Raw genomic sequence first — 17,890 nt, forward strand, 5'->3', positions numbered from 1 at the left:
TATCCAGCCTATCCTCGTTTGTGTTTCACACTCACATTAAAAGTTTTATATTCATTGTCGCAATCCATGGCTGAAATGTACACTCATTTCAGCCGTGGACTGCGACATGTTTTATATCCATCTTTAAGATCTCATCCCAAGAGAATAGTTGTTGTCAAATACTTGTGGTAACATAGGATTATAAATGTATGGAGTTTCGATGAGTCCCCAGAGTCTACTCTGATGGGGAAACTTTTTTCAACTTCCAATGTTGTACGAGAGATTCCTAGAATTTGGATATGTAACTCGAGTTCTGCGAGTCTACTAGATGAGAAATTCCAAAAGTTTGGGTATATATCCCAGAGTTCTGTGAATCTACTTGATGAGAAATTCTTAGAGTATAGGTATGCAACTCCGAATTCTGTGAATCTACTGAGAAATTCCTACAGTTTGGGCATATGTTACAGAATTCTGTGAGTCTACTTAGATATTCGTTCATTCCTCTTAGACTTCTTTAGCAGTCCTCATCTCCCAGACTCTGCTACATTGTGATTTCAGCATTTTTCATTAAACACCAATTTTTTTTGTTTTTTTTTAAAGTTGCCCTAGCACAAGAACTTTTAAAAGTGATCCATGGGAGACAATTAAATTTATGCTCATAAAAAAGAATGTCGAGTGGCTTTCCAAGAGATTATGAATCAATTTTTGACCAATCCACAAATTTTAGGCCAATAAAAAATGATAGAACCACAAAACACCTACCTATATGCTAATTTGAGAAACAAGTTGTTGGAAGTAATGATCAAATTCATCAACATGACATATTTAACCTGTGCACTCAATACGTGTAATAATATTGAAATTGCCCTTTTCAAGACACCCATATACTGTTGAGACATAATTTGTTCATGGACGGCATAGTTTATTTTGAAATCAGTATTGTTATAAAATAAAGGCGATTATACTGCTCTGAAATTACTATACACTAATTAATAAAAAAAATAATAATGCTGACAATGATTATAGGTATTAAAAAAACAATTGCACAAATAATTAACAATGCTTAAAAATATATCAGTAGTTGCAAGATATCACAGGTGTAAAAAATGTTAAAAATCTAAGAGTTTGAAAATTAATTGAGCAATAGTTCACAAATGGACGAAATTAATATTAAAGTTAAAAGGTTATATACAATGGAATGTCTCCATGGTCATGATTACAAAAGTGGAGAAAATGTGTAAACACATTTGTTTTCAAAACAATGTGGAAAAACCGACACCAACATATGCATGTCAAGGTGGGATGTTCTAAATAAAAACCCTGTCAATATCTTGTGGAATTACAATGTTTGTATAACAAATAAATTTAGCATCATAGATGGGTACAGAGAATTTGAAATAAAAAATAAAACAATTCTCTCATTTGCCATAACCCAGTTTGTATATGGATATTAATAATATAAAACTTATATCACAGCGCAAAAAACATGCGAGACATATCAATCAATATCATGAAGTACATCTGCAAAAGCAGTCAATGATTAAAAAACAATACTCAGAATTAACTGATCATGCAACAGAAATAACTTAGATGGTTCAAAATTATCTAAACTTCTATTGTATATTGAAATCTGAATACTTTTAGTTGAAATCAGGTTTTGACTTAACAGAGTTCTTTTTCAAGTTTTACTGCGTATAATTTCATGTGACGTGGCAACATTAATTTTTGTGGGGATTTTTTTTTTTTGGATGCTATAGATATGTCTGAGAATTTACATTCTTGGGGGAACAAGAAGAACTGAACTATAATAAAGAATGGTAACTTGTCTACCATGAAATCCAGTGCCCCCCCCCCCCCCTCCCGACATGTCTATATGTCCCCTGAGTGTGCAGAAACTGGCACTGACCCACCAGGTTTTAATATAAGGAAGACCATTACTGATTATAACGTAATTACACCTTGAATAAGTCAAAAAGGTGTGAAAATACTGATCCCAATAAGTAGAAGAAAAGTATTCTATCAGAATCACAGGTACATAAACAGTATACATGCATGGACACATGTTTCCATTCCTGTAATCTAAGTGCACTTTCATCCTTCATATTGAGTTGTTAGACCAACGTCATTTGTTCACAGCCAGCTTGTAATGAAATGATTTCATGTGAAAATCAACAATATACAATTGGAAACGTTGTGGACAGATTCGGAATTTCAACCCCCCCCCCCTCAATAATTAATAAAAAAAAATTTGGTAATTAAGTTTTACAGGAAATGGTAATAATGGATTTGATGATGTATACACGACCAAGTTTGCTTAGTTAAATATATCACAAGTCAACATTACAATTCTGATGTAATATGGATTTCACTTTGTACATATGTATTCTCTATACATAGCAAAAATAAACATAATCAAAAATAGACAAAATCATCTTCACAACATAACATTAGAATGAATAATGTGGACAGCCAGACAACGTCGAACCCCTGACGAGGGGAACACAGACGATAAACTCGGATAGTGAGTGAGTGAGTGTGAATGTGAACAACACTAATCTAGGTAACACATACTCTGTTGAGACCTCTAATTACATACATGTATATAGTTCCATACACATAACAACAAATTCTGTTATCTACAGTTTTCACAATTACACATATAGGGTAAATTTGACATAAAATAAGACACTGCTTTTGGATAAGGGTAAACTTAGGTTTCTCAGGTGTAAACTATTGTGTTCCTTCACATTGGTGTAAACTAAGTGTTCCTTCACATTGGTGTAAACTAGGTGTTCCTTCACATTGGTGTAAACTAAGTGTTCCTTCACATTGGTGTAAACTAGGTGTTCCTCCACACTGTGTAAACTAAGCATTCCTTGTACATCTTTAAGGCACAGCGTCGAGAGCTTCCTTCACAGCTTTGGTGTCTGGATGATCGTCTGACAGGAAGGCCTGGAAGATGCTGTAGGCCTCCTGGAACTGGAATTTGGCTTTGGCAAAGTAGTTTGTGGCAAAGTAGAAGGTACCAAGGTTATACCTACAAAAAATGTACTCTGAGGTAAATAGTACTTCTAAGATATATCGTACAATTTGTCTAATCCAGAGGTTTGCATAATTGCTATTTGAGGGTCATAATTAACGTTTGAATAATATCATAAAAAGTATGCGATACTCTGAATATGATACGAATATGTACAAGCAACTATATTTATAACAGCAATTTTCCACCTATTTGTCTACATGTGATTGTATGTGAGAGGGTATCGTTTTGACCCTCTCAGACACGTGCGTTTCCTCAGAGTCCCACATCAATGACCCCTTCATGCCAATATCCAAACAGACCAGAAACATTAATTTAAGTTGTAAAACCTGTTTGTTAATCATCCTAAAATAAGTAAAGTTTAAAATGAAACCTAGTTGTCCTTCATCAGTAATTCAATGTCGCTCTGCAACTTAAGGTGCTCTGAACTCAACTTTCCCGCAATCTTTAAATCACATGCCCAATCAATATCAATCTCAAATATTGTAAGGCAGTTTGGTTGTTTTTATGTCCAAGGTACATGTAGCACTCATTTAGCTTGGGAGGTAAATAAACTATTGTTCTGTTTATTTTCATGTTCGTAGTTTCTGAGACAGTAAAAGGTTTTACACTACACTGTACATCAACTTTTTATAGGTTTTGGAACTCCACATCATCAAAATATAACCTGCTGATATTATTTATATACCTGATAAAAAAATTGTGAAAGTTTATATACCCAAGGAAAAAAAACTTGCTATACAGTACTACATAACATTTTTCAGTCCTCAATGTTCTGTCTGACTCTTGTTGTATGATTATGCACTGACCTGACAGTTGCCACGTCTACATGGGCAGACCCATAGGTATCCAACAACATGGCCAGACTGCCCTCGTACAGCTCTCCAGCCAGCTTGTCATTCTTATCATCATACACCATTCCAATGGTGCCCAGGATTCGGGCCACTGTGGGGTGATTGACCCCTACCTCACTACGGGTCAGCTTCAGGTCTTGGAGGTAGTAAGCCAGTGCCTCCTCCACACGGCCCTGGGTGTAACCTAGGACTCCAAGCTGTTAGTGAACAAAATTAGTGCCATTTGATAAACTACACTAAACTAATAATCCTCACCTTTTTTTAAAAGAAAAAGCACGTCATTTGAAATGGATATGAAAAGGAGCTTTAAATTTCAGTCGTCCAAAAATGTATCTGTGACCTTCAAAAACATCTCAAACAGTGCAAATCACACTGTATCTACATCCTATTCCAGATCAACAGAAAATGAAGTATTAGAGTCCTTATCATACAATCCTACCCCAGATCAACAAGAAATCCTTGTCACAAACATCCTACTCCAGATCATCAGGAAATCCTTATCACACACTTCCTACTCCAGATCAACAAGGAATCCTTATCAACAATCCTACTCCAGATCATTAGGAAATCCTTATCATACACTTCCTACTCCAGATCAATGAGAAATCCTTATCATACAATCCTACTCCAGATGAACAAGAAATCCTTATCATACAATCCTACTCCAGATCAACAAGAAATCCTTATCATACAATTAATACTATTCCAGATCAACAAGAAATCCTTATCATACAATACTACTCCAGATCAACAAGAAATCCTTATCATACAAATACTACTCCAGACCAACAAGAACTCCTTATCATACAATACTACTTCAGATCAACAAGAAATCCTTATCATACACATACTACTCCAGATCAACAAGAAATCCTTATCATACAATCCTACGCCAGATCAATGAGAAATCCTTATATAATCCTACTCCAGGTCAACAAGAAATCCTTATCTTACACATCCTACTCCAGATCAATGAGAAATCCTTATCATACAATCCTCCTCCAGATCAACAAGAAATCATTATACAATCCTACTCCATATCAATGAGAAATCCTTATCATACACATCCTACTCCAGATCAAAAAGAAATCCTTATCATACAATTAATACTACTTCAGATTAACAAGAAATCCTTATCATACAATCCTACTCCAGATCAACAAGAAATCCTTATCATACACATACTACTCCAGATCAACAAGAAATCCTTATCATACACATCCTATTCCAAATCAATAAGAAATCCTTATCATACACATCCTACTCCAGATCAATGAAAAATCCTTATCATACAATCCTACTCCAGATCAACAAGAAATCCTTATCATACAATTAATACTACTTCAGATTAACAAGAAATCCTTATCATACACATACTACTCCAGATCAACAAGAAATCCTTATCATACAATACTACTCCAGATCAATGAGAAATCCTTATACAATCCTACTCCAGGTCAACAAGAAATCCTTATCTTACACATCCTACTCCAGATCAATGAGAAATCCTTATCATACAATCCTCCTCCAGATCAACAAGAAATCCCTATCATACAATGCTACTCCAGATCAACAAGAAATCCTTATCATACAATCCTACTCCAGATCAATGAGAAATCCTTATCATACAATCCTACTCCAGGTCAACAAGAAATCCTTATCATACACATCCTACTCCAGATCAATGAGAAATCCTTATACAATCCTCCTCCAGATCAACAAGAAATCATTATACAATCCTACTCCATATCAATGAGAAATCCTTATCATACACATCCTAATCCAGATCAACAAGAAATGTATTAGATTCCTTATCATACACATCCTACTCCAGATCAACAGGAAATCCTTATACAATCCTACTCCAGATCAATGAGAAATCCTTATCATACAATCCTACTCCAGATCAATGAGAAATCCTTATCATACATCCTACTCCAGATCAATGAGAAATCCTTATCACACACATCCTACTCCAGATCAATGAGAAATCCTTATCACACACATCCTACTCCAGATCAATGAGAAATCCTTATCATACAATCCTACTCCAGATCAACAAGAAATCATTATACAATCCTACTCCAGATCAACAGTATATTCTTATCATACAATCCTACTCCAGATTAACAAGAAATGCAGTACTCATTGTAGATTCCTTATCATACACTAGTGACTAGTACTTACACTAATTCATGAGATATTTCTCACGAATTAAAAAGACGAGATTTTATTTATATATTACTAATTTCAATTAAATCAGGTCCTTAAGAGTACAGCATTTGTGATTTGACAATTTCACAAATAAAGTACATATGCCTATATTCAACAAGTCTACTGTATTTCTAGCATCTGAAGTCATACTTGAGCTAAGGTGAGCTGATGAAAACTAAAGAATCTAATATATTCTGTATATATCACATCTAAAGAGATGAAATTTTTATGTTTATGATGATTAGAAAATTAATGTGGTCAATACATTACCTTGTTGAAAATGGCTGCCACAAAGTGGTGCTGTCTGCCAAGGACGTCTGTAGCCAGCTCCAGGGCTCGTATCAAAAGTTTTCGGGATTGTATCATGTCGTTCTTAAGATTCATAACACTGGCCAGTCCTAAGATACCTTCACACAACTGTCAAAGATGAATAGTAAATGCTGCTGAAATATGGGTACTTTATAGTTAAAAAAATATTTGGTGGAAACCTACACAATACTAAAATTCCCTACAGGGTTTCGCAAAAATTACAGGTGTATTTAGTAGTTTAAGGACCTACCTGCAGTTTTTGTGTTGGAGTAACAATTCGGTTCTGTCGATTGATGGCATCCTCATAATAATATTTACTGGCATCCAGTTCCATCAGCTTCTCACAGATCAAACCAAGTTTCTGCAGAGCCTACAACAAAGTAAACAAGATGCACATAGGCCTTCACAGTGCCTTTCAGATCGTGTGGCAAATGTTTCTATTAAATATGAATAGCATAGAGATCTAGTGTAAACAAGAGATGTTTGTAAAACACATATGCCCCCCATGGTGCAAAATTGAAAAGGGTTATACACACACACATCATTTAATTGAGAGTAGTATCATCAATTCAAAATATTGAGCAGACAATACCTTCCTATGTCAAGAGTGGATTGACCATGTGACCTAAAACTCAATAGGGGTCATCAACTCCTGAAGATGTACCAGTGTGCCAAGTTTGATGTCTGTCAAGCAAAGGGTTCTCAAGATATTGAACGGACAGTATATTCCTATGTCCAATTTAACCCTTGACTTTTGACCATGTGACCTTAAAATAATTAGTAGTCATCTTCTCCTGAAGATGTACCAGTGTACCAAGTTTGATGTTTATCAAGCAAAGGGTTCTCAAGATATTGAGCGGACAGTATATTCCTATGTACAGTTTAACCCTTGACCTTTGACCACGCGACCTCAAAATCAATAGGTGTCATCTTCTTTTGACGATGTACCAGTGTACCAAGTTTCATGTCTGTCAAGCAAAGGGTTCTCAAGATATGGAGCAGACAGTATATTCCAATGTCCAGTTTGACCCTTGACCTTTGACCATGTGATCTGAAAATCAATAGGGGTCGTCTTCTCCTGAAGACGTACCAGTGTACCACGTTTGATGTCTGTCAAGCAAAGGGTTCTCAAGATATTGAACGGACAGTATATTCCTATGTCCAGTTTGACCCTTGACCTTTAAACATGTGACCTCAAAATAAATAGGGGTAATTTTCTCTTGAAGATGTACCAGTGTACCAAGTTTGATGTCTGTCAAGCGAAGGGTTCTCAAAATATTGAACGGACAGTATATTCCTGTCTAGTGTGACCCTTGACCTTTGACCATGTGACCTCAAAATCAATAGTGGTCGTCTTCTCCTGAAGTCGTATCAGTGTACCACGTTTGATGTCTGTCAAGAAAAGGGTTCTCAAGATACTGAGCAGACAGTATATTCCCATGTCAAGTTTGACCCTTGACCTTTGACCATGTGACCTCAAAATCAATAGGGGTCATCTTCTCTTGAAGATGTACTGGCATACCAAGTTTGATGTCTGTCAAGCAAAGGGTTCTCGAGATATTGAATGGTCAGTATATTCCTATGCCCAGTTTGACCCTTGACCTTTGACCATATGACCTCAAAATCAATAGGGGTCATCTACTCCTTAGGATGTACCAGTGTGCCAAGTTTGATGTCTTTCAAGCAAAGGGTTCTCAAGATATTGAGCGGACATTATATTCCAATGTCGAGAGTAGATTGACCCTTGACCTTTGACCTTTTGACCTGAAAAACAATAGGGATCCTCTTCTACTCATAACTAACCCACATATGAAATATCATTATCATCAAGTGAATGGTTCTCAAGATATTGAGCGGACAACACATGGTCTACAGACCGACCGACAGACCGACCGACCGACCGACAGGTGCAAAACAATATGCCCCCTCTTTTTCAAAGGGGGGCATAAAAATGGAGAAAAGGTCTGATTGTATTTGTGAAATGCTGACTTTAAACAAGACTGTTGAAATGATAAAAAGAACACCAAGTTCGATGCCACCCTAGTTCAACATTGAGGTTAGCTCGAGTTCTTCAAATTGCCATAACATATCAAGTAGATAAAAATATCTTAATTAATAAGTTCTTAAAAAGAATAATTTTTTCATTAAAGTGAAAAAGGAAAAAGCATGAATCCATTGTTAATCAGTTTTTCATTAGTATTCAGCAGAGGTAACTCTTGCATACCCATAATTCCCTACAATTACAAAAATATCCATGATTTGAACATATTCTTATTAAGGTTCCCCTATACTAAGACTTTACCAAGTGTGAGGAGAATTCAATGACAAATAATTTATTTGTGCTATGAGATTTGAATTGAGTTATCCTTGGTTTGTGATTGGATGCACACCATGTTTACTTTGGTTTTATGTTATCCCAGAAACAGAAAATGAACGTTACAGTGTAACTGCATTGTAAACAGAGTCCATGGTGCCCCTATGGCTTAAGGGTTGTAGCTGGCTCTGGGAAATGTATGATATCATTACAATGTGTACAGAACATCTACTTACATTGAGCACTTCTGGATGTTTGGTGCGGTACTTCCACTTCTGAGCGTAGAATTGGTACACCACTGCGGTGTGAGTCTCCTTGAATCTAGCTTCTAATACTGCCAACAACATCTCATACACCGTTCTACAATTAACCAATCATAGAGTAACATCTCATACACCGTTCTACAATTAACCAATCATACAGTACTATCTCATACACCGTTCTACAATTAACCAATCATAGAGTACTACCTAATACACCGTTCTACAATTAACTAATACAGTACTATCTCATACACCGTTCTACAATTAACCAATCATAGAATAACACTGGGTGAAAGGGGGTGGACTGTAGATGCGCAAGACTGGCCTCATTTTTCATTTACATTGTACGTACACACATGCATGTGTGATTCATTCTGATTGGATGATTTTAAAATCATCAGAACTTTCTTATAAATGATCGAAACAATAAGAAATTTATACTGTAGGTACATGAGGTTGAATGACATGAACAAATGTGTAGTCATCCTCAGGTGCACATGTATGCACATGCAATGATTTTCTTACAATTTCAAGGTCTAAATTGGCTTAACTTTATAACAGAGGAATGAAATAATATGAAATATTTGCTTCAAGTTTATGATATGAGGGCCTAATGAATGGTGTATTAGTAAACAAAAATTCCTAAATTAAATTTGTGTGGGCGTGAATGCACATGCATTGTAATTTTTAACAAAGCTACAATCAAGTATTGATCTGTAACAGATATAGTTTTCAATGAAATGTTTTTAAATTTATGTTGTACGTATATTTTTAGACTCTGAACTGATCAGAATGCTTTTTATTTAATCTTAATCGGCTAATATGTAAACACCTCTTCCTTTTTTATGAATGAACAAAATGGAAGAATATCTACAACATAAGTCCATACTATAGTACCTGAAAAACAACATGATTAAAATTGCTGAAAGACACATGCAGGTGCGTGTATGTACATATATTGATTTGGAACTTGATATTTTTGGATTCATACTCCCCACTTTGTTCTTCATTAAAATATTTTGAAATTTACCTGGTAGGTATATATATATATATATATATATATATATATATATATATATATATATATATAATTCAATAAAAAAAGCAGGAAAATATACAGTTCCAAAATATATTTAAATCACTAGTGCTTTCTGGATTTTAACATCCATCCTCAGGTGAATACAAATTAATAATTCATTAATAATATATATATATATATATATATATAAGACTGGCATGGTGCAAATTACTCACTCACCACGTGCATGCATGTGTGATGAATTTTGATTGGATAATACTTAACATCTAAAACTTTCTTGTTTTTCAATGAATTGGTTTGAAAATCTTACTGTAAATTTATTGTAAGGTATTTGACATGCTTTAATAGGCTAGTGATAATGGTCATAATTAAAAACAAGCATGTGCATGCCCATTTCATTTGATAGTATAATCATCTTACAAATGAAGGAAATAGAGTGAAATACATACTGTTTACAATAAGATATACATGTTAATTGAATGATTCAATTTGACAAGTACTATTTAGAGATTGGGGGGGGGGGGGGGGGGGGGGGGGTGTATCTGTAATGGTCTTCGTTAAAATTAGCACTAGTTCCTCCTTTTTTAAAGGAGAATTTTCGTAATGAACAGCTACCGTATAGTGGGTTTTTTCCACGGGGTGAAAAATTTGGCTTATTTTAGTGGGTAGATAGCTTTCTGCCAAAATTTTACCCACCAAATATGCACCCTATTATGACTTCAGTATTTGCAAGAGAGATGACTCTTCTCTGTCCGCCAAAATTTATTCCACTAAAATTATTAAAGGGAAAGGCAACCCAAATTTTTTTTACATAATAAATGATAATATTAATTATATGATAAAGATTCTGTTCATACATGGCCTAGATAAGCCTTAGTACTAATTTTAAAAGGTTAAAAATTGAAATTCCCGCCATCTGCCATGAAGCTGAACTCTTTTGTATTCAAGACCATAAAAATCAATAATTTTGACGTCACACCGTCTATTCCGGTTTTGATGAGATTCTAAGATCATCAAAGATGTGCATGTGGTAGTTTTTAAGAATACATTGTAAATAGGTGGATGCCTTCTTGTCAAGCAGTTAATTACACTAATGCGAAGGGGAGATGTGAAAAAAGTTTTTCCCCTGAAATTCCTGACCCAACAAGGTTATTTGAAAAGAAAATACTATGTAAACTGTGAATCCATCATTTTCGTAATGACAAGTTGAGGTTTGAGACATGTACTTGTATGAAGAAACGAGTACCATCTGCCTGGTTTGCGACTCGACTGAACGTCTTCTTTTCTTAAATTCCTCTTGCGAAAGAACGGGCTCAAATCTATACGACTCCAAACTTAACTGTTCGTGATTGTCATGTTTACAGTGCTGCTGATGAAATAAACCCAAACCGACGGTGTGAAGTAATAAATTAAACTTCAATGGCTGCTCTCTTAGCGGCAGGTAATTTGAAAATAAGATAGATTAATATTGATTGAATTGTTAAGCAAGAATTTTTGTTGTTAAAGACTGTAATTTACGATATCAGTAAGTAATACTTTATTCATAAAGGCAACAATGTGGTTAGAGTTGCCTTTCCCTTTAACATACCCATTTGAGCCAGCAAATTGTCAAGTTTTAGACCCATGGAAAAATCTCGCTATATGGTATAACAAATTCTTTTATAAATGGGATGAATTATTACAATTTCCAGAAAGCATACAAGCTATCAAGACAAGGAAATCATCTGTATTCACGAAGAGGATTGTGAGCAAAACTGCAAGAGATCAAATTTCTTTGACATCACTATAGCTGATACAATAAATTTCAAAAGTTTTAATAAGTGGGGACATGTTTTCACCTTGCAGCTTCATACAGCCCGAGGTTAACAAAGAACCCGCCTAGATTGTCCAGCAGGGAAGAATACTTCTCAGTCCCACGGTCAGCTTCAGGGATCTCTGCAAGCTTCTTGAAATACTCATCTTTAACTAAGGTGTAATCTCCCAGCTAATAAAATGAAGGATACATATAAAAGTGTTTTTCATACATATGAATTACTACAGAATTTAGTTATATAATTTTTCATTCATGGAAGAGTTAAATTGAAAAATTCCCAGTATACAAAAATGAGTATGATTTTTCTCAAATCAATACAACCTAGGGTCGCATTCAAAATTTGTGTGAAAAACACTGTATAAAAAATTTCATATGATATTACAGTCAGAGCAATTTATGCATCTGAATTAAAAATTTCTGATAGTGAATTTTTGTTAAAAAATAATAGCATATGAATGGGACATGAACAGATATTACTCGGTACACAAACTTTAAGAGGTTCAATTCTACATGAGAAATAGAGTTCCACTGATACATATGGAAAGTACTATTGTATTCTTTGTATGAAACATAGGAGGAAGATTTTTTTTGGGGAACTTACTCTTGCAAAATGAGTGTAGTATATTCTAAAACACTAACATATTAGTTATATCGAACCATTATTCTTCTACTCAAAAGCGCTATTTTTCTTTTATGTACACAAGTTTAAAGATATAAGGCTTGCCAAAAGTCTTTGTGAATGAAATAGAATAATGCAAGAGAGTTGAAAAAGGGGTAATTAACTAGCAGTCATTATAGTACCCCCCCCCCCCCCCCCCCCCCCAAGAATTCAGAGTGTTTTGACAACATTACTGTGAGGTCAAAGGTCAGTGAAAGAAAACAATTACATATGAGATAACAGTCTGGAAGTGATGGAACATAATATGTAGCAGTAATATTGCTAATTCTAGCAGAGCTAAATTTGACTGAAGATAAACCACACTCAGGTCTTACCATCTGCCAGGATTTGATAAGTTCAAAAGTTCTATCTTCATCCTTGATCAGTCTCTGGAACACATTGAAGTCACTGATGGTCTCCTTCAGCCTCTCCAGCTCCCCGGCCTTTGCTAGGAGGAAAGGTAGTTCATCAACCTGTGGATGAGACATAGAATCCTTCAATCTTACTGACAGGTCTGTCCTACAGAGTTCAAATCAGTTTCAATCTATCAGCTGTCTCTGTCTCGAGATGCAACTTGAAAACTATCATAGACATGCAATGCCATGATGTAAGCTTGGATGAAAAATAAGCTGTTATGATCTTGACCTTTTATTCCAAAATCTATATAAAAATTACATATAAAAATTCCACCTTTCTTGTTCGAAATACAAAAGTCTGCCAGTTGAATAATTTTGGAGTTTGTGTATTGTAAAATTTCAATGTAATTTGTTCTTATGATCTTGAGCTATTACCTTCTGACCTCAATTTCAGTGGGTACTTTTCTCTCAGCATTCCCCAGCCTGAGATATGTGGCTTCTTTTAACTTACCACTCTGTCTGTCAGTTCCTTGGTGGAAAAGAAGTTCGCCAGCTTGAGATAGGTGGCCATTTTTTGCTCCTTAGTGCTGAGGTACTTCCTCTCCACAGCTTGACGGAGGTGATCGTGAAAAAAATTGAGGATTCCATCCTTGTTGACAAGGCTGTCAGTTAAGGACATGTAGAAAGGAGACCATACTGCCATAGGCACCTATAGATAGAAGTATTCCACAAGATAAAAATAGAAAATGAAGACAGAGACAAAGATTAATGAGGGCTAGAGTGGTTCAGTCATCACAGTGACATGTAATTACCTCCAAAAGTTCCACCAACTCATTTTCAGACATCCCTCTGTTGGAACACCAAATGGCTGTAGTTGTTTCCATAATCAGGTTTTTTCTAAAAACAAGAATTGGTGAAGGTATCTTGGCTCAGAGGAAAAAAAACTATCATTCTGATTCCTTAAAACAAAGTAGAATTTGCTTTTATAAAAAAAACTTACCAATCCATCAGACATTATGCATTACAAATTACTGCAAAATCTCGAAATCTTTAGTGAGATGTACATCGTTAACAATCAATAATTATTATGACCATTTTCACAAAGATTTTGGAAAAGACCAATGTTTAAATCAGTTTAATCAATCTGTATCTGCTTATGTATGCAGATGAAATCATGGTAATTTTTGCTTAGCCCTAATTAGGCTTGCAAGAGATGTCAAACTTTGCAAGTTATTATCCGATATGGAACTTAGATCATTGGTCAATGAATTGTTATGCCCCATTTAGGGGCATATAGTGAGTCTGTCTGTCCACAAAAACGTTAACTTAGACCATAACTCTTGAATGGTTGGTGATGTGGCTTTCATATTTCACATGTGCATTCCTTGTGACAAGACCTTTCTTTTCGCACCAAAATGTTTGACCTCATGACCTTGACCTTGGAGTTTGCCCATATGGGGGCATCAGTGTTTCACAAACACATCTTGTATTTAACAATGGACTCAAAGCAAGATTGAAAATGTACCAATGTATGACAACTACATTCTTAAAGCATAAATTCTGAAAATCATTGTTATGGTTTTAAATTAAGTCTTCCTTTTGAAGATATAAATTCATTCAAAGATTCAAACCACACAAGTTATTTTGATAATCATAACACAATTATAGATCATATGACATGTACACAATCAATGTTGTGTGCTCTTATAAAATTTCAATTGTAACACTATCTAGCACTACAACTACAATGTAATAGCAATAACAAAGTTCATATAAACATTATCTAAAAATTACAAAATGCAAACTACCTGTTTTGGTTTACCCTGTAGAAATATTTTACAGCATTCTTAACAATGTTGACATTAGTATGTACAGATGTACTCTTTTCTTAAAGATAGCATGCAATGCCTAATATTTCCATCAATCCAAGAAGATGATGCAAATTTATAAACTTTCAAGAAATTTATCCATGTCACACAGCCCAGACTACAACTACAACTACAATGTTACAATATTAGGCATTGCATGCTATCTTTAAGAAAAGAGTACATCTGTACATACTAATGTCAACATTGTTAAGAATGCTGTAAAATTACATTATTGTGGAACTATTAGAATTTGTCAGGGTTCTATTTTTGTGGGTACGCTTCTTGGGGTTCTATTTTTGTGGATACCGATTTGTGGGGGTTCTATTTTTGTGGGTACCGCTTCATAGGGGTGGGTTTTCTATTTTTGTGGGTACTGCTTCGTGGGGTTCTATTTTTGTGGGTACCGCTTTGTGGGGGATCTATTTTTGTTGATGTTGCTTTACCATGAATTCCAAACCACAACGAAATAATACAATCTATATAATGTTTCAAAGACACAATATCCACAAAATTATATCCCAATGAAACTGTATCTCAACAATCCATGTAAATTGTCCCCACAACTTTAAACAATTCCACAATATGCTCAAAAACTCTCTTGGCATTAACTCATACAAAGAGGAAATGAACCAAGTTTGACCTTAAATTTGGATAGCCAGAGGTTAAGGTGATTTCCATATAACCCCCCCCCCAAAAAAAAAAACTTTGTGGAGGGTATAATGAACTACAGATTACAACTATGACAGAAGGAATAACAAACATGAACAACACTGTCTGCCTTGGTCATTTTAAGGCATTTTCAGGCAGGGACATCATCAAGTTTTTGGCCCCATCCCTAAAGCTCAAAGGGACAAAGATAATGAATATTGTTCCTCTATCTCCAAATTCTGGTTAACATTGACTATGAAAATGCATAATTTGTCATGTACTTTCTGAAAAGAATTGAAGTTGTTAACACACATACATCACATAACATATGATGGGCAGTGATTGCAATAGGATTGTGAGTCATAGGTGAGAGAGGGAACAGAACACTATCTCAGCTGTTTGTATACAGTGAATCCTGCTTAATCTGACATGTGCTGGGAAATGAAAACTTGTATTATTACAGTGTGTCTCATGCCATGGGGTGAAGAGTACGAAAAACATCTGGGATAGAAACTTTGATCTGAATTCTTAGTGAAAGCAATCAGTGCTAACTATGTACTTCTGGCAACTAGCTGTGTAAAGCATGGCAGGGGTACCTTAGGTTTTTAGACAAAACCTTTAAAAATCCATGTCTGAAATTGAACATTCATATGTTTACTAAATACAATGCATTATGGAACAAATCAACAATAACACTAAACGAATTAATGTTTACTCAGTGGGTTTTTAAAAAGTGATTACCAATGTTGAAAAGTTTGACATTGAAGCTTAAATTCTTTTTATTTATCTCTGAAACACAAAGATTTGTTATTAAAAGTAAAGAAATATGAAATTACATGTAATTACTGGGCAAAACTTTCAAACTCTATCTCATGTAAAGCCAATTCAACTTAATTGATAGATTATCATCCCCGCCCGCCCCTCAAAAATTGGCCTGTCCTGAATTTTTTTATTTTGAGAAGATTTGCGATTTCCGGAATATTTTCATGTCCGACTCCGGTATTTACACTTCTTGTTTACATTTCCGGTAGAGGAACGTGAAAAGTCACGTGAAGAAAATAGATTTATATGGTTTTCTTAATTTCTTGCGTTCTTACAGACGTAAATCTTGAAGTTAGGTATATTTCTGTCATATTCTTAAATTAAAGCTTAACCTGGAATTAGTGTATGAAAATAGCATAGATTGATATCCATCTGCCATTAAATGATGCGGATCTGTTGGGGAAAAAAACTCATTTGTCTTTAATATTTTTCTCAGAAAATAAAAATTAAAAAATAAAATCCTTCCACCCGCCCCATACTTTTTGCTGATCCTGGATGATAATCTACTAATTAAGTTAAATTGGCCTAATAGGAAATATACATATAGTATATTACATAAAATTATAAATCCATAACAATCAATAGTAATAAATATTAATAGATACTATATTAGGAATATTTCAATCAGAAGAACTTACGAAGACTCGTCCATGTTGAAGTCTTCCTCTAGACGTTCCAGGATTTTTGTGAACAGTACACCCGGGCTGTCAGCTTGTAAGTAATCCTGGATCTTCTTTGTCAACATCCGGAAGTTACCGTACAGTCTCACCTGGAAAATACGATTAAGGATGAGGACCACATTGTGGCAAGTTTTATCTAGGAGCTATGTCACAAATACCGTATTTTTTGTGAACTTTGTAAATTTTTGTGATTTGATCAGTAAATGGTAGCACATTATATTCTGCATTTCCAGTTTCTGCAGTTGTATTTTACCTATATGTACCTATGATCATGTATATATTTTTGCAATTGTAATTTTTGCGTTTTTTCCTAAATGGACAGCTGCAGAAAATACCCGTTATACGATAAATACATGCATTACTGGGTTCCATAGGCATACTACACTAGATTGTTTTCTTTTGCATTAATTTTAAACAAAAAATCAAAACTTGTTATCATATCAAGTAAATTTTCAAGATTTCAATAAAAATTATATCATACATATCTACGATATAATATTATTTCTCCTTTGCATTCTTTAACAGTGTTATACCTGTCCATCCAACACATATTTTGTAGTTTATCTAATCTAAACATGTATGTAACAAAATCTGAAGTATGTACAATTCAAAGACTCGGGCAACATTTTATCTTGTTCCATCAGAATTTACAAAATCAATCTAATTTCCACTGCTCTAAAATGCAATGTATATTTTAAATGACATTTTTTAACCAAATATGGTGACACGACACAGATCTACATCAGTGACACATAATTCCCAGTAAGGACTATTTCCACATACTGTAATTGGTATTTATGTTATTTTCCCATCATTGATATCAAAAGAGATTAAAACATCCCACACAATTACCATATACACTGAATTCGAATTTTCAAAAATTGTTTCAGGTTATTAAAGAATACATGTCGAAGGTAAAACTACGTATTTCAATATTTTACAAAGATTGTCTATCTGATCGTAGAAGTCCATCACAATCTTTCTTGAGGGTCCCTGCAGGAATGTTACCTAAAAACTTGATTTGAAATGAAAT

At 34.6% G+C, this 17,890-nt stretch overlaps 1 protein-coding gene across 2 annotated transcripts in view; it reads right to left on the bottom strand.

The window, feature by feature from the left end:
* Positions 1–880: 880 nt before the first annotated feature.
* LOC125654676 (uncharacterized) overlaps positions 881–17,890 on the bottom strand; it is a 51,998-nt gene continuing 34,988 nt past the window's right edge. The window contains exons 25-35 of one of the 2 annotated variants that reach the window (XM_048884681.2): positions 16,816–16,946; positions 15,952–15,987; positions 13,652–13,736; positions 13,351–13,548; positions 12,819–12,956; positions 11,851–11,996; positions 8,947–9,070; positions 6,647–6,766; positions 6,358–6,504; positions 3,829–4,070; positions 881–3,016 (exon numbers count right to left, since the gene is read on the bottom strand). In XM_048884681.2, coding sequence (XP_048740638.2) covers positions 2,866–3,016; positions 3,829–4,070; positions 6,358–6,504; positions 6,647–6,766; positions 8,947–9,070; positions 11,851–11,996; positions 12,819–12,956; positions 13,351–13,548; positions 13,652–13,736; positions 15,952–15,987; positions 16,816–16,946 — 1,518 coding nt within the window. In that variant the 3' untranslated portion in view covers positions 881–2,865. The remainder of the gene's footprint in view (positions 3,017–3,828; positions 4,071–6,357; positions 6,505–6,646; positions 6,767–8,946; positions 9,071–11,850; positions 11,997–12,818; positions 12,957–13,350; positions 13,549–13,651; positions 13,737–15,951; positions 15,988–16,815; positions 16,947–17,890) is intronic. The other variant, XM_056144666.1, reaches the window with a different exon arrangement.

The sequence above is a fragment of the Ostrea edulis genome, chromosome 7 (assembly GCF_947568905.1).
Source record: "Ostrea edulis chromosome 7, xbOstEdul1.1, whole genome shotgun sequence".
Lineage (NCBI taxonomy): Eukaryota > Metazoa > Mollusca > Bivalvia > Ostreida > Ostreidae > Ostrea > Ostrea edulis.